At 39.9% G+C, this 27,180-nt stretch overlaps 1 protein-coding gene across 1 annotated transcript; it reads left to right on the forward strand.

The window, feature by feature from the left end:
• Positions 1–1,462: 1,462 nt before the first annotated feature.
• Positions 1,463–27,014, forward strand: ANKRD10 (ankyrin repeat domain 10). The gene is made up of 6 exons (XM_053384425.1): positions 1,463–1,813; positions 7,192–7,344; positions 8,478–8,569; positions 20,710–20,945; positions 22,202–22,297; positions 25,356–27,014. The coding sequence occupies exons 1-6, from the start codon at positions 1,613–1,615 to the stop codon at positions 25,811–25,813; spliced, it is 1,236 nt and encodes a 411-aa protein (XP_053240400.1). The 5' UTR covers positions 1,463–1,612; the 3' UTR covers positions 25,814–27,014.
• Positions 27,015–27,180: the final 166 nt, after the last annotated feature.

Genomic DNA, 27,180 nt, shown 5'->3' on the forward strand with positions numbered 1-27,180 from the left:
TAAAGAGCTGTTTGACAGTGGAACAGTCTCCCTCGGGAGGTGGTGGACTTGGAGGTTTTTAAGGAGAGGTTGGATGGCCATCTGCCATGTATGATCTAGTAGAGATTCCTGCATTGACCCACCCGGGAAGAATGGCAGATGTAGGTGATGGACTACATGGAACTGGCGGAAATGACTGGCAGAATCCGAGACCAGGGAGACGAGTCGGTGGAGGAAGATTGGAAGAAATTTAAAGACTATTTACAGAAACATTGTAAAATTAATGAATGTTAGAAGAATGTTGGAATGATGTTATGTGGTTTTAGCAGAAATGTTATAAAGGATTAGGAAAAAACTGACTGTTAATTGGTGAAAGGAGGGAAAGTAAAGTTACATTATATTAAGACAAATTACAGGACAAAAATTTGAAAAGATGGAAAGGATTTGCTGAAACAGATAATTGAACTAGAATACAAAAAAGGGAGGTGTGAGGAGGTCAAGGAAATAAGCTAATGAAAGATAAGTTATGGGAAGATTTGCTGTATTTTTTTTTGTTTTTTAATGGATTTTAATTTTGTCTTTTTTCTTTTTCTCATCCTTTTTTTTCCTTATTGTGATGTGTTGTATTGTTTTTGTTTAATATGGTGTTTTTTACTTTTTCTTTCTGTAACCTTTAAAACTTTAATAAATATTACTTTTTTAAAAAAAAGAGATTCCTGCATTGAAGGGGGTTTGACTAATTACCCCCTTGTGGTCCCTTCCAACGCTTCGCAGAAACCCTCCAAGGGTCCCTATTTTCCAGGAACAGTCCCAGATTTACAGCAGCCATCTCAGTTTCTGATTTGATACCGGAATGTTCCGCTTTTCCTTAGGATGTCCCTATTTTCATCAGAGAAATGTTGGAGGACATGGAGTTTGGGGGGCCCTGAGCCAAGGAGATCAGTAACTATACAACCTTTAGAAGCCATCTGAAGGGAGCTCTGTATAGGGAGGTTTTTTACGTTTTTATATATGCTGGAAGCCGCCCAGACTGGCTGGGGCAACCCAGTCAGATGGGGGGGTATTATTATTATTATGGAACAGTACGTCCCTATTTTCATCAGAGAAATGTTGGAAAAGTATGCTATAATTCTCTAAGGTGCCTTCCTATGGCACAGAGAATGCTCCCTGCCACTTCCCCATGTTAACAGTACAATCCCTAATGGCGTTTAGGGAAACCCAGCAAGATGTATAAATAGTAAAATAAAATAATAATACTCAGAAGTGAGCCCAGCTAAACTCAACGGTGGTTCCCCTCTGGTAAACTCAAATGGAGGACGACAGGGCGAGGAGATGGAAGGAGCGAATCAGACGAATCGGACGCAGCGCTTTTCCTGACACCTCTCGAGGATTCCTCCCCTCAGCGCGCAGAAGGCCCACTAGCGCCGCGCCGTCGGGGCCTGGCCAAAGCGCCCGCCTCTCGTAGGGGGCGGAGCCCCTTCAGGCCCGCCTCGCTTCCTTTGTGTTCACGGCTTCCACACAGCAGCGGCGGCAGTCGGCGAGGCTGTTTGCACGGCGGCTTCTACCTCGCCACCACCCGCCTTCTTTCGCCGGGCGCCTTCGGTTCTCCCGTGGCTCGAGCACCGCCGCCGCCATGTCGCTGGGATCCGGCCCGGAGGCGGGTTTCTCCAGCGAGGAGCTGCTGACCCTGCGCTTCCCTCTGCACCGCGCCTGCCGCGACGGGGACCTGCCGGCTTTGTGCTGCCTCTTGCAGAGCGCTCCCCGAGAGAACCTGGCAGCCGAGGACTCCTTCTACGGGTGGATGCCCATCCACTGGGCCGCGCAGTTCGGAAAGGTATGGCGGGGGAGAGAGAGAGAGGCCAGAGACAGGGGGACCGTTTCCTCAGGCGGCGCCAGGCCGTCGCGCGCGCGGGGCTGGAGTTCTATGCCTCGAGCTGCTGGCGAGGAGCAACGGCCGGTGGGCGCGCGCCGGCGCCATCTTAGAGCGCTTCTCCCGCCTTGTTCGCGCCTTGTTCGCGGTTGCCGCCATTCCGCGCGCGCTCGTGTCTTTGTTAGAATAAGAATAATAATTAAAAAAATTAAAACCAAAAACCCTCCCACGCCGTTTACTTCCTCTCGGGGTGGTATTGGAGAGGGATAAGAAGGTGCCTTGGGGAGGGGGGAGTGGCGCGCGGCACTTGCTCGCGGTCTGTCAGCGCAGGCGAGGCGGCGCCGTTAGCCGGCCTGTGTGGGTTTCCCCCCCTTTTATATTTTTAAACAATAACGAGCCGAGAGCGATGAATTAGCAAATCCCGGAGGCGAGCAGCATTAGCTCTTTGAGCGACCTCGTAGGCGGCAGCCTCGGGAATGTGAATCGTTTCTACCCGGCCTTTTGCCTCAGCCGACACTTTGCGAATCTGTGGCTCTCCAGCCGTATATTTTTAACCTTCCGTGGGGATCGTCGGATCGTGGAGTTGGAAGAGAAACCCCACAACACGGTCATCTAGTCCAACCCCGCCCCTGCAGTGCAGGAGGCTCGGCTGTGACTTCGAATACTTATTATTATTTATTGAATGTATATATATACCGCCCTATACCCGGAGGTGGGCGGTTCACAGAACAAAATTAAAATATAAAACCACAACATACATTACATATAATCACAATAAAAACAACAACCCAATAACTCTCCCTCCCCAAAAAATCCCCACATTTTGAAAGAGAATAGGAAGCACTGAGAGATGTAGTAAGGCATGAACTCTCTGTACCTAAGGGAACGCCTAAGAACAACACTCTTAAGCCCATTGCTACATATCTTGCTGTCAAGGGGACAGAGGTGTTTCCCCCCCCTGGGTGAAGCAGGCATTGCCATCAGCGTTGCAAGTTACTAGTGAGAACCTGCTATGGATCGGGAGTATTCCTGTTCAGGATGGTTAGTAAACGCTCACATTTGGTTGCTTCAGCCACTTTCCTCCCTTCTTGAACCCGATAATGTAAGCAAGCCAGGAACGCATAAAAGTATTTGTGGTTCTTTGATTATTGAGCTTAGATACACAACTTCCTGCTTTTATTGTCGCAAGTCTTCCCTTGATGCTGCTGTGCTACAGTTCCCATCATTTCTAACCCTTAGCCTTGCTGGCTGAAGCTGATGGAAGTGAAGGGCTGCAGGTAGTTCCCACCCATATGTCATACTTGTCCAGTATTTATTTGTGCATGGTCTTTGGTTGCTATGCAGAGCTGTGGTGTTTGCCCTGGTACAACAGAGCTATAGTGGCAACCTTCTTTCCATATTCTGCCCCTTTCCATCAAATGTTGGATTACAAAATCCTCCCCTGTTGAATCAAATTGAGAAGAGGAGAAGGCCTCCATCTTGGGATAATTCTGTGGAAGAGATCTCAGCAAGTTCTACACAACTATTAAAGGAGCGTTGCCATCGTCCACATCTGGCTACAGAAATTCTGAATCACAGTTGACCTCCTTCCTCTCTTATCTTAGAGAGAACAGAACTACACCCACTGCTAGATTCCACTTCTGCCTGCTTTCCATTGGTAATCCTTTGTGCTACACATGGGATTGGGTAGAGGTGCTCTTGAGTTCATTGTAAAAACCTAATCTCACCTTTCCACTTTGGTTTGCCACTTGTTATTAAAAACTCTGTCAGCCACCTGTTTGTGATGTTCAAGTTCTTGAACACCTACGCAGTTTGCTCTGACACTGATGTATTTGTTATGGCATCAAAGTTGTTCAGTCCTAAAAGAAAGGGAGTGTTCTGACTCTGCCTATGTTTGGCAACAATAAATCTTACTGCGAAATGATCCTCTGATAGTGGATGAAGATTAACGTAATCAGGATTCTTTCATGTTATACACTGGTTTTCTTAGTATCAGCGTTTTCTATGGTTCTGATACATTTTTCTGTAGAGCCCTATCAAAACACATAACTATTTTCTGTGGGCCTACTACTCTTAGTAGAATTTAGTTGGATGCAACCCGAAGAATAGTCAATGGTTAAAAATAAAATTCCTTTGTGAGTGTAAGCAAGTACAAACAACTTTATAAACTGACCCAGCATGCCAAGTTTCTGCTCCTAAATTATTGCAGCTTCTGTTTCCTTTCTCCCACTCTTGTAATGTTTCTTTTTCCTCATCTCTCATTTTGTCATCTTCTAGTGTTTGCCAAGAAGATGAAACCCTAGGATATTATTAGGCGCCAGGCAAAAACATTTGTCTTCTCCTAGGCCTTTGTTGAATTAATGTATGTATGTTCTTTCAATGTGGGGGGGGGAGAGAGAGCGCGTTTTTGTTTGTTGCTATGTAACATACTTTTGTGTTTTTGTATTGTAAACTGCCCTATCATCCTCGGAAAAGGATGGTATATGAAGTAGTAGCAAATAAATAAATAAGAGGAAATAAACAGTATGTTGTGCTTTTAGCCTAATTACTCCCTGTGTAAGACATTTCTTTGTGATCTTATTTGGAAACATGTTAACAGCACTAACTGGCAACAATTATCAGTTTGCATACCAAAGCAAAGTATGTGTTTACTAAATTACTTTCCCCCAAAGTAGGGTGGATAAAAATAGATTTTAATAGGGCTTATTATAATAACAGTGCAACTGAAACCCCTTCTGCACTAGGCAGGGATGGGTTGGATTGGGTAGAGGAGTCCCTCAGCCAGGCCTTCTGGCCTCTGCCTGTGAAGTGACACTGCCATCATTCTAGTGGCATGGAGTTCCCATTTCTGCCTGCAGAACACAAAGGCAGGTAAAAGTGCCACCAGTGGAATGTTTAGACAGCCTACAAAAAGACTGACAATGGACCGTGGGGGGGGGGTTGAGCCCTACAGGGGGATCTGCTGGATCTGAAGCCAGCCCCCACTACCATCACATTATGGCATGGGTCAGCAAACTAAGGCCCAGGGGCCAGATCCAGCCCAATTACCTTCTGGATCTGGCCTGCGGACGTGGGGATTCTGATTATTCGGGCTGCGCCATTCCCACCCCCTCACACACACCGCGGTGGTGCCTCCTCCCTCCATCCACCTGGCTTCTCCCCGCCCTGCCTAGAGAAGGAAGGGGGCTGGGCTTTGTTGAGCTGCAGATGGCTGAGCGCCATTTTAAGCAGCCCCTCTACAGAGCCAGCCCTTTTGCGCCGCTCATCATCCCACCACTCATCCCTCCGCCACCCCCAGCCCCTGTCGTTCGCAAGGCACAGGTAAGCAGCCACTGGAGCTCGTCCGGTGCTGTGGAGAAGGGAGGGTTGGGTTGGGGGGTGTTGCTGTTGTTTCCCCCCCCCCCCAAAAAATATAGTCCGGCCTCCCACAAGGTCTGAGGGACAGTGGTCCGGCCTCCTGCAGAAAAAGTTTGCTGACCCCTGCATTATAGCATTGAGCCCAATGCAGGCCCAATTGCTGTGTCAGCTGCAGGCTTTCAGAAGGTTATAATATGCAGTAGCATTCTGTTGCAGATTCTACTTCTAAATGTATTAACAATATTTTAAACCAGAGGCTAGAAGTCTTTGCAATTTGCTCATAAGCTGTAGTTATTAAAACTTTTATCTGCTGCACATGTGCAGGTTTTTTAAATGTACATTTTAAAGGAAACTATGAACCTTTCCAATAACCATTGGTCTACTTTTTCTGAAAAGTTTTATGTATTTAATCATTGAATAACTGGTCTTGGTTGCTTATGTACAAAGAACAGAAACCCCCCCCCCCATGTTTCTGCCCACCCTTTTCGAAAGAGCATACAGTCCTATAAAAGGTTTGTGGAGTTGTAGTGGATCACACACACACTCCAGGCTCTGGTAGCATTAGTTAGAAATCAACATGCCCTGGGATCCATTATGATGAAGGGCAGGTTTGATATATATTAGTGTTAACATACACTTCATTTAGAAAGTATCTTAAGTATAATGGCAATCAAATTACTCTTGATTAAAAGGAGAAATCAAATGTCTGTCCATAATGGTTCGTGTTTGGCTCTTTTTGCATTGCTTCAGTTTCTGCAGTGTGGAGGGAAAAAGCAAAGATGGCACTAACAAAGCAGAAGCGTGGAAAATGGTAGAAACGGAACTGATGTACTTTGAAGAATTGGCAGGCTCAAATTATTGTTTAGAATGTCTTTTATTACCCTAGAACACACCTGATGTTATATGTGATGTTGGATGAGGGGTAGGTGCAGATGTGGCTCCCAGTGCACAACTGGGAGACTTAAAGTGTGTTCCTGATTGGCAGTGACAGCAAGCCTCCCTTGCCAAAGTGTAGCCAGCTTATTGGCAGTGAGAGCAACCCAGCTGGAATCAGCTGTGCTATTGAGTCTCTCACCTAAGCACATACCAGCTGGCAGATGCTCACTTCTAGCTTCCTGGAATCTGCAGCACTGCTAACTTCCACATGATGAATTCAATAGTACAGCCAAGTGGAGCTGGAACTGAGCACTGCCAGTTGGTAGGTGCTCAGTTCAAGTTCAATTTTTCTGCAGAAGTCAGCTCCAGATAGCTCTGCTCAGCTCTTTGAAGTGCTGCCATCACCTGATGATGTGCCGTTCAATGATTGACAGGTGTTGTTCCCCCCTCCCCCCCAAAAAACCCGTGTCAAGTTTGGCCCACAAGGGTTATGAGGAATAAGGTTCTGTTCTACCAGCCAGATCTAGCTTCCCACCCCTGGCCCTAGGGGAATTTCAACAGCATTAAAACTAACATACAAACCATAATCAAACACACAAACAATATTTGGTAATTTCTCATTTCCTTTCATATATATCTGCCTACATATATATTTGCATTCTTTCGGCTTTAAAAAATGCTCATTCAAATATTGCCTTCTCTTGGTGACCTTTTATCTAGTTTGGAAATGAGTATTCTGTGGCTACTGTTTTTACTGAGTCCCTGCTTGGTGGCAACCTTTTCAACTCTTTCCTGGGAGTAATATTGCTTTTGAGTAAACATGTATAGAATTCCTCTGTAAATTTCATAAATACGTAAAATAGTCTGATTTCACATGCAAACTTATAGCAACTTACGGTATATATTTTATGTTATGTTCTTGTAATGACAAACCATGGCTTATTTTTATATCTGAGAAGCTTTATGGTGAACCGGAATTGGCCACAGATTCTTTTAACTGTTTATGTGATACCAGGTTAATACAATGAGCTGTTTATATGACACCAGGTTAATACAGTGATGTGTATAATTAAACATGTGCTTTTTCTGTTCTTTGTTTCTTTCTAAAGCTGGACTGTTTAATGCAGTTAGTGAGAGCGGGAGCTACTGTTAATGCCTGTACAACACGTCATGCCCAAACACCAGCCCATATTGCTGCTTTCGGAGGACATCCTCAGTGCCTCATCTGGTTAATTCAATCAGGAGCCAACATAAACAAACAGGTATTGATTTGGGTTTTCCCCCTCTAATCTTATGCTGTAATTGTCAAACTACTGTACACTCATAAGATTTTTCAGGTTTGTGACTCACGTTGTTTGAACATATCCTTAAGAGAGGTATTTCGGTATCCTGGATAAGCTGTCTCTGTGGATTTGCTCCTGCTTGAATGACCTATTTCAGAACGTGATGCTGGGGATCATTACTGCACCAGCCCATGGTTGTCATCTCCCGCGCCATTCAATACTGGCATCAAATGGTTAGGACATGTTATCTGGCATGGGCTGAGGTGTCATCAATCTGCAGATGACACCAAGCTATACACATCCTTTTACATCATATCCATGTGACACAGTGTTGTTGTAAACTACTACAGTCCGTGGTTATGGACTGGATGAGGGCTGAAATAGAGACTCAGTCTAGACAAAATAAAGATATTGTGAATGGGCAATATTCTCATGATCTTCAACTTGTTTTGGATGGGGTTTCACTTCCTCTAAAGCAGTGATGGCCAAACTTTGCCCTCTAGCTGCTTGGGGACTACAACTCCCATCATCCCTAGCTGACAGGACCAGTGGTCAGGGATGATGGGAATTGTTGTCCCGAAACAGCTGGAGGGCCAAGTTTGACCATCACTGCTCTAAAGGATCAGGTTTGTAGCTTGGAGGTGCTCCAGCTTCCTCACTTTTGAGGTACAGGTGACCCCAGTGAATTAAAGTGTCTTTTATCTATCCTCTTCATTTGACATGCAAACTGGTGCTGTCAAGACAGAGAGAGGTGGAAATTTTAGCTTGTCCAAAATAAGTGGTAGGAAGTTGATGCTTCAAGACACCTGGAGCTCTTTGAAGCAGTAGTTTTATTTACGTATTGTTTAAATATATATACTGCTTTTCAGGTATTAAAAAAATAGTCATCATAGGCCGTATCAGCTGGGGGTTGATGATATGTAGCTAATAATCTTTGGAGGTCTACATGACTCATATTCTACCTGCCTCTGGTCAAATATTTGCACATCTGTCCTATAGTTAGTCCAAGTCGCTTTGCTAATCTGTCATTACCCATTTTTTCTCTTCAGTCCAAGAATTCTTAGCTTAACCTATACATATTTTGTATTAATCTGCTATATATTTTCCCCCAGGATTATGGTGGTGAAACTCCTATTCACAAAGCAGCCCGGTCTGGTAGTATGGAGTCCATAAGTGCCCTTGTGGCTCACGGAGCTCAAATAGAGTAAGTAAGGTTTGGAGATATTTTGAGTAGTTGTGTGTCTAGTTAACTAACATAGAGCAGTAAACTCAGATATTAACTGAGAAACGCAGAACAACAGGCAACTAATGGAGATGATTTCAATTAGACATGTTGAATTATGCTAAGTATTGTACCTTTAACATGTCTTGTAACTTTACACATTTTACAGTGCAATCCTATACACATTTACTCAGATGTAAGTTCCACTGTATTCAGTGGCCTTTTACTCCCATGCAAGTGTGCATAGCATTGCAGCCAAAAGTGAAATCAATGTCTGTCATCCATGAAAGAGTGCATTTTTAAGTTAACACTATTAATTGCACTTTGTAGAATAAGCTATTAAGTATATAAGAGCCTATAGCTATATTTAAAATATGACAGACCAATTAGTTATTTGTTAGAATAGAATTTTAGGTATGCACATTAGTAGGATTGGTAGTGTTTCATAGTAAGTTCTGTTCTTGCACTTTTAACTTTTTCTTTAAAGGTACTGTGTTCTTCAAAACATTCAGAAAATCTCACAAACAATGGCAACATACCGCATGGACAAATTGGATGCACTGTTCACTAGAACTGTTGAGTATAAGCTGTATGGCTTATAATATAAATGATGTTAGCTTTTTCTCTTACAGCTAGTTTTAGTATTTAAATAGTACTTTGTATCTTAATCTGAAGTATAAACTTTCCTTTTAGTACAATAAGAGTTTGGTTCTTGTTTAACCCTTTGGTTTCCATTTATTAAATCGGCTAATACTGAAACTCAATAGAGAGATACCTTAAATCCTCTTACACATTTTATAAGTTATTCAACATAATGGTCTTGCTCAAAAAGTGTATATATCTCATAGGTCTTCCATTGAATTATTCTAATAAAATCTTTAGACCTGTCCAAAATCTTTGGTCTTACCTGAAACTTGGTAAGTCTCCCCCCCCCCCCGTCTATACCCTTTTTAAAACATGAAATATTCTACTGAAGTTTTCAAATGCGGATGCCTAAATAGAGCCACATCTCAAATGGAGGACAAAAATTTATCTTAAATAGAAAACCTGACAATAAAAAAATGGAGATAGCAGGAAGATATAGAACTTACTGTGCAAGATAAGTTGTTTGAAGTAATGCTTGGGGAAAATAAAATAAAACCTATATAAAGTAAAATTACTGTATTTTGTAAGGACTGTGTTTCAGAATATAGTTGCTGTTAAATATTTATATTTGCTGTACTTTCAGACATTACATAGCAAGCAGAGCACTTACTAGCACTCATTGTTCGTGCCAACTTAATACATTTAGCTTTTCTCTGGCTTTTAATGGTTTCTCCATTAGGCCCACAATCTTCACTCCATAGAATCATAGAATTGTAGAGGTGGAAGGGACCCCAAGGGTCATTTAGTCCAACCCTCTGCAATGCAGGAATTTCAACACTCGGTCCCCAGTTATCAAATCATCAGTGATTTGTGATAAATGGCAACATGCAAGTAACTTTTGAGTATGAGCAAATTGTCTGTTCTTACCAAATGATTTATTTAAAAAGTAGATTTCTAACACAAGCTTAGTTACCCTTCTTCCTTTCTGTGCTGTTTTAGTTTTAGAACATGATAAATCCTTGGGGGTCTAAAAGAACCTCAACAGATAAGACATGAGACTCAATTACTGTAAGGTTACTCAGTAGATTAATTTTTAAAAATCATTCCAGGCTCCAATTTTCTATCCCCTTTTGTCACAGAATATACATTCATTCTGTCTGGGTTTTGACCATTGCTGACCCCTTAGTACAAAGCACCTTGAGTTTCCTACATGCTGGGTTATATATTTACACACCTGCTCATCTCAGGGAGCAGTTCTTTAGAACAATGGTGTTTGGTAACAACCAGCTTTGTGTTTGGCAAGCATGGAAACATATGGAATTAAATTGTTTCAATAATGTGATATCTGAAAGTACTAAAACTTCCAAATATGCAAAGCAGCCATTTTTTTAATTAAACATTAATTTGATGCCTACTGTCATAATAATAAATTTACTGATCTACCTGCAAACATTTCAATTCGCTTTTGTTGTGCAGTAGTAATGCAAACCATTTGTATAGAATCATAAACATGCCAGGCATTACGTAAGCAAGATTCGTGTTGGGCATATAAGGAGCTATACATAGGCGGGTGGTTGAAAAAACTCGTGAGCACTACTAGAACGATATGAGGGTTTCAGTTCTCAGTTCTAGTTTTCAGATCTAGATGTTGAAAATAAAGATGTTCTCATTAGTTACTGCAAGGTAATTGGCAATATAGGTATCCGCTTTGAAAACTGAAGTTTAAGAGGTGGTCACATTGCACAAGATAATAAGTGAGTTTAAAAAAATAACACACTCCATACTTTTTTGTCTTGCCTAACTTTGTTCTGATCACAAATATTCAGTAATGCTATTCAAAATGGCTTTTGCAATGTGTAAATTGTATTATGATATATCAGTAGAATTCCTCCACTGAATTCGACCTTGGTTTTCTGTGGAGCTTAGTTTTAACCATACCTAAAATACTGACATTTTAAAAAAAGATTGGGCAAAATGCATTTCTAGTATCTTCATATAACTTTGTTTGCATAGGCAGATATATAAATCTGTCATTTTGGAAACATGGATTAAAAATACAATACAGTAATGCACATTCACGCCCTCCCATCAGATGTCAAAGTGATAAACAACTACCTGACATTCAGAAGACATCTTAAGGCAGCCCTGTTCAGGGAAGTTTTTAATGTGTGACATTTTAGTGTATTTTTGGTCTCTGTGGAAGCCGCCCAGAGTGACTGGGGAAACCCAGCCAGATGGGCGGGGTACAAATAATAAATTATTATTATTATTATTAGGCCTGAAATGAACACACACCCAAGGCTTCATTGTCTTTTTCATGGTGAAAAATCTTGTAATGTTAAATTCACATTACAGTGACATTTCATAATTGAAATACTGTTTTGAAGCATGACTATTTTGCTTGCTTTAGCATTTTTATGTTTTACTAATAACATTTTTGCCAGTTTAATTGGGAATGGGAGGCTCTTAGCCTGAAACTTTTAATCAATTCCAATTTTTTAAAAAACCAAAAAAACCTAACAATTCTGAAATAAGGGGATTAAAATAAGAAAGTGTTGCTTTCCCAAATGCTGAAGTTGGATCCCTTGAGTTGTGTATATTTAATAGACAGCAATGTTAAATGTACCCCAGTGGAAAATATTTTGATGTGTTTTGTTGGATTTTACCTTCTCATTTTAGCTGGAGCATATTCTGTGCACTGTATACCCAACAGATATAAACATGGTTGCTCCTTTAACTTTGGTTCAGTGTTCATGGACACGAGAAGAAGGGACGCAGGTGGTCCTAATGTCCTCATATAAATAAAAGGTTTGAGGTGTAACTTTTTAATGTGGATACATAAAGTGACTTGATTTGAGAACTTCATAATGACAAATATTTGTGCATTTTACATATTTAATCTTGTACCAGCGCATGTACAATTTTGGTGCCATGTTTTCTTTTGCCTTTCTAGTGTAACATCAGTGAAAGTCAATAAAAATATATTTTTTTAAATCTACATTTTTATAACATAGCTGAAGTATGTGTCTGTAGGTAACTGAGTGTATGTAGCATTAAACAGGAGAAGATCTCTCATCACTTTCCTGCAGTTTCTGTCAAGGTTCTTACATCTTGTATTTCTTCTAGAAATGAAAGACGGTGTATAAATTCTTTTAATTATAACTACAATATATCTTCTGTTCACCACATCTTCAAGTACTTCAAGGTAATTGAAGGATTGCTTCATCTATGTAGACTACTTCAGAGCTGCAACAGTTCAGTTGAGCTGCATTATAAATTTCTGACGAAGGACTATTGGAATCACAAGTTTTCCTTTGTGAGCAGCGCTTTGTTAACAGCTTTTAGGTTTTAGCACAAAGATGGTAGAGTTGAGACAGGATGAATTGGCTCAACTCTTGGGTATCCCAGGGAGGAAGAAGAAACACCCTAACCTGTGTGCGTATATATGACAACAGGTTGCCATAGTCTCACCGGAGAATCCAAAGGGGTCTCGCAGAACAGGAATCCAAGGGGAGAGTACCCCAACCCACAATTTCTACCTAATGCCAAAGCACCACCCGTACTCACGGAAAGCAACCAGCTTGCATCTAAATATAAAACCTGCAGCTACGTAATTATAACAATACAAATTGGATTTAAGATTTCCTTCTACACAGAATTCTAGAGTCATGAATGTAGTATCTTTCATTGAAAAGTTCATGTGTTCACAACTAGCTGGAGTGGGCTTTGCCAACCACAAGATTGAGTCCAAGACCAAATAGGAATCACTGTGGTCTGCAAAATACTGCTGGCTCATTACAGTTCTTTTGCTATGAAGCTGACTAACAAGTTTCATTTCTATAGAGCTATTAAATAGAAGGCAGAAATGTGCACTATTTCTTCCATTACAAGTGAAGATTTAGGACCATAAATAGATTCAGGGTCCCCAATCTTTTAATCTACATTTATAAACTGAACAGTGTGCCTAGTGTTAGCAAAGTAATTAGAACAAAGGTGACGTTTCCCCTTTTTGATGGATGTGGCAGGACTTAAATTACATCAGCTGTCAAGAATAAGCCAGAAACAAGGTCTGCTCAGAGGAGACATGCCTAATGAGCACAGCTCTTCTCAGTAGGTGAAGCAGTTGTGTCTCCACCTTCCCAAACTGCCTAAGGCTCCTCTACCAGGTCCATCCCAAGCAATCTGAGATTCTCCGGGCGCACCTGTCTTTTCTCCTCCTTCATACCATTCCTGGTCTTGGGAGATCGAGGGAAGGGCTTGCACAGCAGGAGGGAGAGGCACTCTGGCTTCTTCACCAGCCCAACTCATCTCTGGCTCTTCTCTCCTGATTCTGATTCTGAACTTCTCTCTGCAACAAACTTTCCCTGTTCACTGAACCCTGTTAGCTTTTCAGCTTCTGACACCACCACCTCCCAGTCTTCTCCCTCTGACCACTCATCATCCTCCCACCACCAATCCCTGGGCTTGAGCCTTCTTCACTTGGGGGTTCCCTAGCTGGTGCATCCCACCATTCTTCTGTGTTCACCCATAGAATCCATGATTTCGATTGTCTTCCTCAATGTATCAGCTTTTGTATTGGTTTGTAGGGAAGAGAAGCATATGCAGCCAGTTTCCATCATTCTGCTTACCAGAGGCTGGTTCTGTAAGCATTCACAATATATATTTCATGAGGCTCCCGTGGAATCCAAGCCATTCTTTATTTTCCCAATTATATCTTCACTTTACATATGATTTTATGAAGTCTCAAGATTGTCTTCTGTCTCTACATGCAAAGCATAAATACACTATACCTGCAGGTTGTAATATATTTTGGTAGGAAGATGAGAAATGTTTGTAATTTTTCCTCTTGTTTGGTTTGTAAAAGTAGACATGAGCAGTGTTGTTACTTAACATCCAGTTCCATAGACCACATTTCATTCAGAAAGGCAGTGTCTTATTAATATTTATTCAACGTACACATTCCAGTGCACTGTAAAAGGCAACCTGTTAAATTTTTGCCTGGATATTGGGTTTTTTTAGAAATTGCATTTTAGCTACTACAGAGCCTAGGGCTTGCCGATCAGAAGGTTGGCAGTTCAAATCCCCGCGACGGGGGTGAGCTCCCGTTGCCCGGTCCCTGCTCCTGCCAACCTAGCAGTTCGAAAGCATGCCAAAAAATGCACGTAGATAAATAGGTACCGCTCCAGCAGGAAGGCAAACGGCGTTTCCGTGCACTGCTCTGGTTCACCAGAAGCGGCTTAGTCATGCTGGCCACATGACCCAGAAACTGTACGCCGGCTCCCTTGGCCAGTAAACCGAGATGAGCGCCGCAACCCCAGAGTCGTCAGGGGTACCTTTACCTAACTGGTTATTTAAAGCTTGCTATCTGGTAAGAGAAGGATAGCTCTCAGATCCAAAATGCACAGTAGCTTTTATAAAGAGTAAATGCAACATTCAGGGTCATCTTCTGTATTTTCCTTTCAGTCTATTTGTAAATGACATTTTACAAATCCAGAATGCTTCAAAATAATTCCTAATTAAGGGGACTGAATTGAACAGCATCTTGCTGAATTGTTTCTGTAGTCACTTTGTCAAGATTTAACAGTGCTTGTGTTTTGGCTATGTTTGATATTGCCACCTGAAAAAACTATTGTTTTTTCTCATTTAATACACTCCTTGGATGTTTCTTCATCATATTGAAGTACTGTAAGTACTTGTAAAATCCCACAAGAAAGGGGAACCTTGTAGTTGTTGGGGGTTTTTTGCTTATTCTTCAATCCTAAGCATATAATATAATAACACTTAGGTTACACAGAAAGTGTAAACTTACAAAAATAGTAAATTATAGCTGATTCAGGGTAACATACTAGTGGGCCAAAAGCCCATCATCTTTATTTTGTGGGGAACCTGAGCATGTCAATTCTTGTCAGCTCCGTGATTTCACTTATATTATAGGAGAGTGGCAGACGAAAAGAATTAGGAATCTCTTTCCCCTTTTGTACAGGAGTAGTTAAAAATGCTGCATATACAACTTTGGAGAGAACAAGTTCAGGAATATTGGAATTGGAGGGAAATACATTTATTGGGACTAGTCAATGTTACTTTACCCAGCTTTGTGCTCCGTTTCTGACTGAGGGGGGGAAATGCCTTTCTTAAGAAAACACAGTTTAAATTTCTGTCTGCAGTCTTATTTCAGCTTTATGGCAACAGTGAAGGAAACTTCTGAAGGCTCTTAGACTAAGATATGTTAGAAGAAGGAAGTAGGGAGAACATAGTGGTGAGCAGTTAGCCATATCTGCGTATTCGATATCAGAACTTGAAGATCTTTGTAAAGCAAAGTACGGAAGCAAAGAAGAAATACAATAATCCTCATGCTGAAAAAATATAGATAAGTTATTTAATGTGAAATGAAAACATGGCACCATAATTATGTATGTTTACAGTACATTTCTGCAGTAACTCTTTAAGTGAAGTTTTCCCCAATTGGTCTCTTGTTATTTGTTCACCACAGTTTCAAGATCATTCTGTTGTACTTTCTATTTTTGGATGCCAAAGGGTTAAAACTTTCAGTTTAGCTTCTTTATCTTATTATTATTATTATTATTTATTTAATGCTTTAATGGTCTTAGGCTGGGGTCTGAGGAGCCTATGGAAAAAAAAACTTGTTCACTTCTGCAGTGCTGTAGCAAGAGTTTTATTCTTTAATCCCATGTATTAGCTACTTTTTCGTGTAGGCATAGTTGGTAATTCTCTTTACATGCAATTTACCAAAATTTAAAGTAACGGAAGCCATGAATTGACAATTTGTTTCTAGTACATATCATGTTTACATTTCAGAGAACTGACAGAATTACAATGGGCTTCAGGATGAAAATCCGTGCTTGAGAGTCCGTGCTTGAGTCAGGCGCTCTGTCTCATTGTTAAGGTGGTCACATGATGATGGCTTAATAATAATTATGTGCTACTGCACTTTATGTATGTTAATATAACTTTTAATCTTAATGTTGCCTGCAAATATGTGATCCCTTATGATGTAAGTTTCCTGTTTTATGCACCATTGCCCGTTTTTTTTTTAAATCAAAGAGGAGATTCTGAAACTATAAAAACTACACATGTCAATGTTTTACAGCTACGTAATTCGAATTGACTTGATTTTTTCAAGTAATCCTAGAAAGGGGGAGCATTCCATATAGAAACTGCTGAAACTGCCACAGGTGCTTCTCCGAAAACCTTACAGTTGTGGCATTGAATGTTCAGTATCGCTTCCTTTCTGCACACAAGGCATACTGTTGAGGTATTTGTTGCGGTGATTGGTTTTAATGCTAATCTAGGAATTCAGATATAGCATATATAGATTTGCATGCTTTTGCTTACCCTAATTACAGTTTTATAAAAAAAATTGTAAACTAACAATATATTAAGTTTGATTATTTTTAAATGGGCATATTACATTAAGAATTGAGGTTTTATTTTCTTAAGATTGTCTCATGGCATTAATGACGAAACATTTTAAGCTACAGATAAAGTGGCAATCACCCCAGTTTAGGGGTTTTTTAAATTTAAAAAACCTTTTTAATCCTCCCCCCCTTTCTTAGAGTTTTAAGTAGGCCTATGTTTTGTTCAAAGTATGTGACATTATAAGTGGATGATACATTCAGGATGCGAGTGGTATTCAATTCCCCTTTCCCTCCCCTCCACCCAGTAAGTCAGCTGCAAAATTGCAAGGAAGAAAAGAATAGGGGCAAGTTTTCTTTTGTCAACTCAGAAAATTAACTCAGTAGACCCCCTATCGCATTTGTATGTTTATAAACCTCCTAGGGATACTTTTTGGAAATTTGAATCATGCCTCAATGATTGTAATTAGCAAGGTGATTAAAAAAAATTAGGTTGATGCTCTTAAGTGTTTGCTCTCTGTATTTCCCCCCGTTAAATCAGTTCATCCTATTGGAATTATCTTGAAAAATCGCTTATCTGACCACATGTATAGGATGGACTACCCTTTTCCTTAGGTCACATTATTGAAAAGAGGCAGTAGGTATATATATCTGACAGAGAGCAATATCCTGGCACTTGAGATTCCTGCAGTGAAAGTTAACTTTGCATTTAGGATTAGATTGAAATTCCTATTGTAGTCAAGGAATATCTACTTGATGACTGATCAGTTGGAGTCTGATATGCCCATGAATCTTAATGGCAAGATTGCAATATATTTATACTTAAAGATTGTATGCTGCATCACTGCCATCCTTTAATAGTTGGTTTATAATATTACAACAGTCTCAAATGAATCATGGCCCTAGAATGGATGTCATGGTGACATAGCTAAATGGAAACTCAAAACAAGAAGAGTGAGATCCACAGATGAGAAGACTCCTTGTCAAGACTAATCAGTAGTAATGAAGATTCTGGAACAGCACATTGCCCAAGAGGAAAATGGATGAGACAAAGGGGGAGAAATCTACTATGAATGTTACCCTTAGTACTACAAACAAAGGTATACATGTACATCACTGTTAAAGGTCAGAAGATAAAGAATTTAACTCAGATGAAGTTTAATCATGTATAATTATATGTACATTCAGATACCTCACGACAAAAGCATTTGGATTACTAATTTTGTTCAAACTGACCTTTTGCATTTGGAAGGACACAGTTCTTGCCGCCCCCCCCCCCCACCTCTGAACTTTAGTATTCCTGTTTTTATCTCGGTAAACTCTTGAATATGTCCTATGCCACCCTAGATTAGAGAGCTTCTACTCCCACCATCCAAGATTATAGGTCTGGTTTTGTTTTGTTTTTTTAAAGCATATAACCATCTCTTATTGCATCAGCAGCAACAGAAGTTAATATCAGCAGGACAAGTCTAACTTCTGGTTTATAATATGACATGTTGATCTTTGTATATTGTCTTCGCAGGCTTGCACTATTTCATGAGGGGTAGAAGGGCCATCTAGGTGCAACATTTCAATAGGGCTTGATTTCTGTTTTTTCTGACTTTGATTCTATTTCACGAATTATTCTTGATGAATAAAACCTTTGTGCTCTTGCTTAAGTATCTTTTCCTTTCCGGTTTAAAGCTCAAATTAGTTCCAGGGTTATGTGTTACTACCAGTTACGATTTGTTTCACGTAAAAAAAACATTGAGGGAAGCCAACCAGGTGTATCATAAGATTGAATGAGAATGATAGCAAAAAGGGAATCATTTTGCAGGACCATTTTTCAAAAATGAACAGGAAGACTCCTTTGACCTTGACCTTTTCTTCGTAACACAAAGTTATGTATTCGAGTAGGTCTCAAGGCCTGCTACAAGTTAATGATCTAAATTTTTTGCACTAGCAGGTTAATCTGTATACCAGTGATCAAGTTCACAATACAGTGTGAGTGCATTTGAGATCCAAACTCTTCTTCTCTTCTTGCTTTTTTGTTAGAGAGCCAAGATTATAGATCAAATCAATCACTCTTTTAACATGCAGTATTCCCTTATGTTCATACTCATATTTTCTTTGGGTAGGTTTGAAATAATAAAAGCTGCCTTAATTCTTGGGATTGGGGCAAATAAACTTCTGTGCCATTCTGTTCTTGAAGATCTTCTTGCTGATCCTTGCAACTGCCTTTCTCAGAATTCCCAGATACTACTTTTAAGCTTATTGCTTTCATCAGATGCTACTTCCTTAACAGAAAATATGAAAGTCTCTAGGTGTTTATAAGAAAAGGAAGCTTTGAGAAAGTCTTAATTAGATCTCACACATACCTCCCCTTTAAATTTAGTGGCTTTGGTGAATAGAAAAATGGAACAGCCTTCTTTTGAAAAACCTACGCAATTTCTTCTCTTCTTTTTCCCTTGCTCCTGTTATTCCAAGCTTTAGCATGTGCTAGTCTGGGCCCTGGGTTAGCTTTTATTTGCCACTCTGAATGGGTGACATTTTGCTTTATAAAATGTCCTTCACAAAATTGTACACTCCTCTTGTTCTTTTTTTGCAGGGAAATTCCCTAAGGTTGAATCCTTGAGATTTAATATTCTTAATAATCTTCACTCTTAAAAACTATGAGTTTCCACTTTATCGATTCTATCTTCCCACCATTTATTTGCTTCATATTTGGAGTTTTCAATACAGTTTTAAAAGAGGCATGGAGGCTTGGGGACTGAAGTAGAAAGTCAGACCCATGGCAAATGGAGTATCTTGTTCTGCTGTGGAATCACACATTCCTGGACCTATATTGGCTATGTCTTGTTGCCATTTTGGCAGTTTGCTGCCTCCTGGTTATCCGTAATGTGATGACGATAATCCAACACAGCTCCTTCATTCACAGTTTTGTTTGTAATAAGTGATTTGGATTCTGAGCCCTCTTTCCTCCTCCCAGCGGCCCAAGTGACTTTCAGGCCCAGGAAGGAGTGGAGCTGCCAAGTGCTTTTAGGGGAGGTGTGTCCAAGTAGTCCCATTGGAACTCAGGACTGGAGAGAGCAAGTGGAGTGAGGAAAGTGGATTCTGTTGAACCCTATGCCAACCCTCATCTATGTTCAGATAGCTTGCCCCATTTGTTAAAAAACCTTTTTTTGTTTGGTCGCACACTAGATGGTTCAGTGTTGAAATACATGCTGTATGCTGAATTAATTAACTTCATCTAGCAAATAAACTACATTCTTTCACTGAAATCTTCCTTCATTGGTCCATCTACCTATTCACAGATAATTAGCTACACAGCTAAAAAAGAAGCTCACGCATCATTACAAGTATTTGGCTCTTCCTGGACTTCCTAGGGAATATTTCCTTGCTATTCTTTTGTGCTATTTTGTTCATTACTACTTTATTGTCCTTTAGAGTATGTGTGAGAGAGACAGAAACTATGTCAATATTTTTTATTGTCAAGGCAAATCATGAATTCCTCAACTTAAACTGCATCTGTCTTACCATCTTTCAGTTTTAGAAGTTCAGAGACTAATAAATCTTTTCTGTACCCATGATCATGGGCTAAAATAGTGAATAATACATTACTACTTATGATGTCACAAATTTTGAAATAAGCAGTGAGCTTAATAAAAAACACAATAGCAAAATAAAGCACTATATGTGGATATATATGTAAAGAATTTATTGCACGTGCATACCTAGTTTTTATGATTAGGAAGAACGGCGATGTATTTTTGTGGTGTTAGATTCTAGAATGCCATGGACAACTATTCTATAACAGTTTTCTCGAGTATTTTGTCCAGATAATTCATTTTATCAAATAAATTAGTATAAGATGAGTTGAATTAAGAGTCTGAAGTTTGTGTAAGAGTTCAGATACTTCAGACCATAGGCAAGAAATTTTAGCCTTTTCAGACATTTAAATAGGAAGCTTTTACTTTTTGTGTCACATGATACTTAATTGTACTGCTTCCCAAACTTTGTTTAGAATACAGATATGTGCTAAGGGATTAGTTACATAATATAACATTTGATAATTTAAAACCCTTAATGGGAATTTGCAAAATTTTCATCACCTTAGTAGAATCAGCAGCAACCACCAGGTTATGTTTATTATGGGGTATAATTCAATATATTTGTATTGTGCAGCTTGAGAAATGCCAGTGGCCAGACAGCAGCAGATCTTGCACAAACCCAGGGCTTCCAGGAATGTGCTCAGTTGCTCTTGAACCTCCAGAACTGCCCGCTGAACCATTTCTATAGCAATGGCACTTTAAACGGGGCCCATCAGAATACTAGCCCCAGTCTCCTCGGTAAAGGCATAAGTCGAAAACGATCCTTTGAAGATATGAACAGTGTTGGAATGAAGAAAGCTCGGACTGAAGGTGAGGCATTGGGTTTCTGTCCCTTTTGCTTGAAAGTAGTTTGAATGCAGAGGCCCAATTCATTCCTAATGGAAAACCATGGTGGTTCTTTGTGGTCTCTGTGCACTCACACATGTGGGTTCAGCACCTGCACAGAGCTCATTCAGGAGACTTCTGAAGCTCGCAATATGTGCATGTACCGAAGGGTTTGCCCCCCCCCAAACTCCGTTCTCTTTCAACTACTCCAAGAACTCTTCTTGGCGAAAAAAAGTTTGGAGGTGGCAGCTCTACAGTCACAAGAGATTTCTGTTTGCACAATGGAACTTTCTTGTTTCCTCCAGCCCCCTCCCCCCCATTTGTCCTCAAATCTGGTTGGGGAACCCTCAAGCAGATGGGGGCAGGTCGGCATATAGGGGAAGGAGAGGAAACAAGTCCCTTTTACCAGTGCAACCCCAGTGTTGCAGTAACAGTCACAACCCAAATCTCTGTCTACAGAAGAACTCTTATTTTCCCACATCGTTTTCTCCTCTCTTAAAAACCTAAAACCAGATGCTGTGCATGTCCCATGATGCAGTTGCTGTGCAGAATGTAGACCACGGTCTCCTGTGCCATGTGGTCCACTCTTGTGTAAAGAAACTTGTATGAACTTAGAACTATTTTCAACCATGCCAATGAAACTGTCTCAAAATGTTCCTGTCCAATTTACTTTTCCCTGTGAGTTATCTTAAATATGCTAACTACAGTTGTTAAAGGGACGCGGGTGGTGCTGTGAGTTAAACCACAGAGTCTAGGACTTGCCGATCAGAAGGTTGGCGGTTCGAATCCCCGTGACGGGGTGAGCTCCTGTTGCTCGGTCCCTGCTCCTGCCAACCTAGCAGTTTGAAAGCATGTCAAAGTGCAAGTAGATAATAGGTACCACTCCGGTGGGAAGGCAAACGGCGTTTCCGTGCGCTGCTCTGGTTCGCCAGAAGCAGCTTAGTCATGCTGGCCACATGACCCGGAAGCTGTATGCCGGCTCCCTCGGCCAATAAAGTGAGATGAGCGCCGCAACCCCAGAGTCAGCCACGACAGGACCTAATGGTCAGGGGTCCCTTTACCCTTTACCTTTACAGTGGTTAAATATACGGTTTCGTCCAGTAGACTTACTGAAGTCCATGGGGTGTTTGTTACTTTTGAAGGGGCTAGTCTGAATAGGCCTAGCATTAAATTCCACCTATAAAATGTTACTGTAATTAAATAAGAAATATTCACCAGTTAAATCATTTTTTCCGAAACAGGTCAAAGTTTTGGTGGTCTGATATCTGTGATAAATGGAGGAACTGAAGATGATGCTGACAATATGCATGTTGATAGAGAATTTCCTGTTATATCAGGTGGGAGTGGACAGTTTCCTGTTAACCACAACAGCATTCAAATGGTTGAAGATACCATGCAGAAGAGTGGTTCTATTGGACCCAAAGAGATTGAAATATACACAGTTTCTGCAATGCAGACTCCTTGTCGTTGCAAGAATCAGTATGCATATTATCTCTAACTTAATCTTACTGCACATGTCCCAAAGTCTTAAAACTTATTTGCGTTGCTAAAATACCTTTATAAGACTTTTTTAAATAGCAAGATTATCAGTTTTGTAGAAGATGTAAGATATGAGGGAAGATGTTGATGACAGATCCAGATAGATGATCCCGTGGTTGTTCCTGTCTAGAGATCTGCATGCCTTGTGCCTTGATCAGAGGTGATCCTACTTGCTTCTTGGAAGAATATTCAGCATTTGATTAATGCAGCAATTATTTATTGTAATTAAAAAAGGTAAAGCTGATTGCACTGCCTTAATAATCATCTAATCAGTGTATAGGATTGTAAATTTAGCTCGGCGAATGCTACCAGTTTTGCTTCGAAAGTAGCCTGAGTGCGTTAAAGCAACAGGATGGGTCCAGAGGCAAGCATGTCTAATGAGTCTTGCTCATGACAGTACCCTGAAAGTGTCCCACTGAGTATTGGGGGCCCTCCTGAATGTGGTGCAGAGGGGAGAGGAATCACAAAACCTAGTGCCTCCATCTGGTTTTCAGATTTTACCTGGAGGGGCAAAGCACAACCTGTCCCATTTAGCAGGGTCCCCTGTCCCTTGGAACCTTGGGGGGGGGGGCTATTAAAGCTGCCAGAGTGGACTGAGGGATCCAACCTGATATCTATGTCTTGGTTTTATTGTTAGTATTCAACTAAAATGATAGTTAATGGACGCTTTGGGGCTTGAGTTACTATTTGCAACCCATGAAGAAAATCCTATTCATACTCCTTTGTTGAAGCCCAGTCATTAGTCACTCTTCCCATTTCAAGGGCTGCTGGAAATGCATGAAAATTCATCTCTTCTCTTAAGGGCTTCCTCAGTCACTTCAGTGGAGAAAACTGCCAAATGCATGCAAAGAGCATACAATGTGCAGAGCTGCTTCAGCTTCCACTGAGATGAATGGAGATGATTGCGCACACTATTCTCTTAGAGTATGTTTTTCATGCTTTACACAACAATCTGGATCAGCCCAGATCTGTTAAAACTTCAGACTGGTGGTAGTTCTATATTTTAAATGATTTGCTGATGCACTTTTGCATCTGTTAATGTGCACATTCGTTCTGGAGAGAATATTTCTCATCTCTGGTGTATAGGAACATAAAGTGGATTGGGTTATAGTCATTGCTGTATAAAATGGAAGGGGGCAGAATCTAATGACCCTTGATACTGCTTTTTAAATAGAAAACTAATTGTAACTCTTCACATTGTGTTGTCCCAGTAAATTCAACGTAAGTGTTTACATTGTCATTAGAAACACGCCTACGTGAATCTTACACAAACTTTAATGAGGCGGTTTTTGTTGAGTAAGGCTGTTAAGTAACTTACGTAACAACTTGAGTTGTTTCCATTATATTAGAATTAATGGATGATGCTCATTGTTGCTGGAACAGATTTCTCCTTGCTGTCCTCCCCATCCCACAATCTGTTTGAGTGTCCCCCAACTCTCTAAAGCAAATTTGGGCGGCTGCAGGGGAAGGAGAGGAAGCTGACAGTCACAACTGTATAGTGCCCAACGATTTTGCATGGTATCTAATACAGTCCCCCCACATCTGCTGTAGAGAACTGGGGAATCACAAAAAAATATTTCTACTCCATTCTGCTAACAGATGCTGCCTTCTTTTAAACATACTGATATAAAATACTGGTATGCCAAATAATATTTCCATTTTTTTAATACACCTAATGATTTTTTTGGGGGGGAATAATAGTGCTAGAATATGGCATTTTGCCAAAACAGGGCTGAAATTGAGCTATGAGGCAAAAACACCTTCATTTTTTTCATGACCTTCTGCATGTGCCCAAAGATCATCCCTAGAATCCATGTAAAATACTGACACAGAAATGCCTTTTTTTACATGTAAGAGAATATTTTATCGTGGTGATATAATTTATTTTTGCCAAATTGATATTTTTATGTCCTGCTACTGCCTCTAGTCCCATTACATATAAACTTTCTCTTTTAAAAAGAAATATAACTAATGAGATAATGTTTACAGAAAACTATTATTTTGCACTAACGAGTATTGAGAAAAGAGACCATGGCTTGTTGTGAAAATTTTAAAAAACATCAGATCTTTATACATTTTGCTGTGGCCATTCATGGCGTTTTTGCAGCTGGGTTGTACCGACTCTTGAAATTCTACTCTAAGGAAGAAAGAACATAGATTTATTCTGTGCCCAATATTAAATATAAAATTCATATAAAATAAGTTTTGCTCTTAAGACATGTTGCATAATCATTCTTGCATTTGCATAAGGCTTTTGATATGCCTGCTTTACTGTGTGCTCATCTGAAATTTAATAAAGCAGAGTTAATTAATATTGGCGTAACCTTTAATGCTTTGAAATTCCAGACTACTCACACGTTTAGTTTGTATTTCATAGTAGGGAGTTTTATATTCTAGTTAAGAAGTACATCTAACCTTTTCTTTATCCGATTGTCCAAAATATTGCTTGCAGTTTTGTATGATCCCTTTCATAACTATTAGAAATGTACTTACATACAACTCCTATGCATCTTAACTTAAAAATAAATTCCATTATCTTCAGTGGAGCTTATCTTCAAGGAAGTGCATGTGCAGGATTGTGATCTTAACCGATTAACATTTTGAGCATAGTTTAGCTGGAGCAGCAGTATGTAAATTTAAATTACACCTTGTACAGAAATTTTGTTTATAAAATGTTTACCAGACACCTCTGTTTCTAAGGTGTATTAGGAAACAATAATTGCCTGAAGCATGAGGCTGTACTGGGTTTGTTTTGACCTTAATTTGGAAATCTTTTAATAAAACTGCAATAAAATGGGAGAGAGCTTTTATTTTGATCAAGTCAACTTGTGGTGACGGGTCTATTTCTTGACGCAGATATGAATTGCAGTAACTCCATATTGAATGCATTGACAAATGGACATATCGTCAATGGACATTTGGACTTCACTTCCCCAGCTCAGCTCAATGGAATGAGTGCCAGGCACGAAGAATGCCTAACATTGATAGCACCTAATGCACTAGCCTCTGCTAATAAACATACAGTCAATGTGGGCAATAGTGTTGAGGAACCAGAAAAGGTTGTAAACGGCTCTTCCGAAATGTGTGGCTCTTTGCATCTGAATGGAAGCCCAAGTAGCCTTGTTTCAAGCAGGCCATCATGGGTGGATGATCTCGGAGATACATTGCACTATGGACATTACCATGGTTTCGGGGACACTGCCGAAAGTATTCCTGAACTTAACAGCGTTGTTGAACATTCCAATTCTGTTAAAGTTGCACAGAAATATGATAATACTGTCTTGGGTACAATGTATCTCTATCACGGTTCCTAAAGTTGTCGATACCACATTTTTTGTGGGCGTCAGAACATATTTTGGAAAAATACTACTAAGCAATGTAATTTGCCTGGGGGGGGGCAGTATAATCTGAAGGATGCAGCAAGTAACAGTTTTTACACGTTGTTTAAGAGGATTTGACACTTGATAGCCTTATGCTTCTAGTTTTGCATGCACAGAATCCATTAGTTATACGAATAGGTGCTTTTTCAATGGAATGTTTGGTCTTTTTTATGACGAGTTCTAGTTTTGTACTTTTTTTCCTACGCTTATAAACACTGTACTTTTGTTTTTCTCTTTAATTAAGCTCTTTTAAAACTAAACTTTGTGGCAAGAATCTCATTTTTGATATTAGGAAAGTACAAATTCTCTAATTTAAGATATATCTGTTGAGACTATGGTAAGCAATATCAGTGCCAGCTATGACTATGCAAGGAGTGGGTGGTGACAGGAAAAGCATTTGACGCAACCTGTTGCCTCGCTTCTCAAAAGGAGTGGCTTTTCTTTTAATAAGTTAATAAATGAACTACTTATAAATGCAGTAAGTAGTGGTTGTATAGTTCTTGATATGTTTTGTTTCATAGTTACATTTGGGTTGCTGCTTTTTTGAAAAAAATGATTAGCTTTTTGTATTATAAAGTTCACAAAACTGATTCCTAGTATACAACTGAAAGCAGAAACGGGGCACTTTTTCCTTTTGCTTTGCTGCAGATATGCATGCTATTTTACCATAGCTCACAGAATGGCATGATGGCACCTTTTTACTATGTATGTGAATTATTAAAAAAAAAAAAACAAAAAACTGTTACTCGTTGAAATGTTGTCTGGTCAATATATTTCAGCTTCATGTTTTGTTACTCGTATAACATGAATATATTTTTCCTTTTTTTAAGAGGAAAAACACATTGCTTTAAAATGTTATATATTTCCAGCCTGATGTAGGGGCTGTGTTGTTGTTTTTTAAGCCAAATTCAATGGAAATGCATTGTTTGAAGAGTGAATAGATGTATATGCAGAATATGTAAACGTGCACTGCGAAAGCTTTGTAATATTACTTTTGTGATTTTGGGTAAAATTGATGGATGAAGAAAGTGTTGAACTAAAAGCAAACTGTGTGCTTAACTTGTGTTTGTATCTTTTCGTTTCTAAAGGGACCTTTACAAACTGAATTTAAAATAAACAAGCAAACTCCACCTTGCATTTTAGTTTTGTGTTTTTGTGCAGCAGCAGTATCTGTCTTACGTCTGTCATTTGGCTGCCAGAGCTTTTCAATATGCAGTGACATTAAGTGAACAGTATATTAGAATTTTGCCTGATGTTGCTAGGGGACATTCCTAATAGGGTTGGGACCTCCTACTGAAAGG

This window comes from Podarcis raffonei, chromosome 4 (assembly GCF_027172205.1).
Source record: "Podarcis raffonei isolate rPodRaf1 chromosome 4, rPodRaf1.pri, whole genome shotgun sequence".
Taxonomy (NCBI): Eukaryota; Metazoa; Chordata; class Lepidosauria; order Squamata; family Lacertidae; genus Podarcis; species Podarcis raffonei.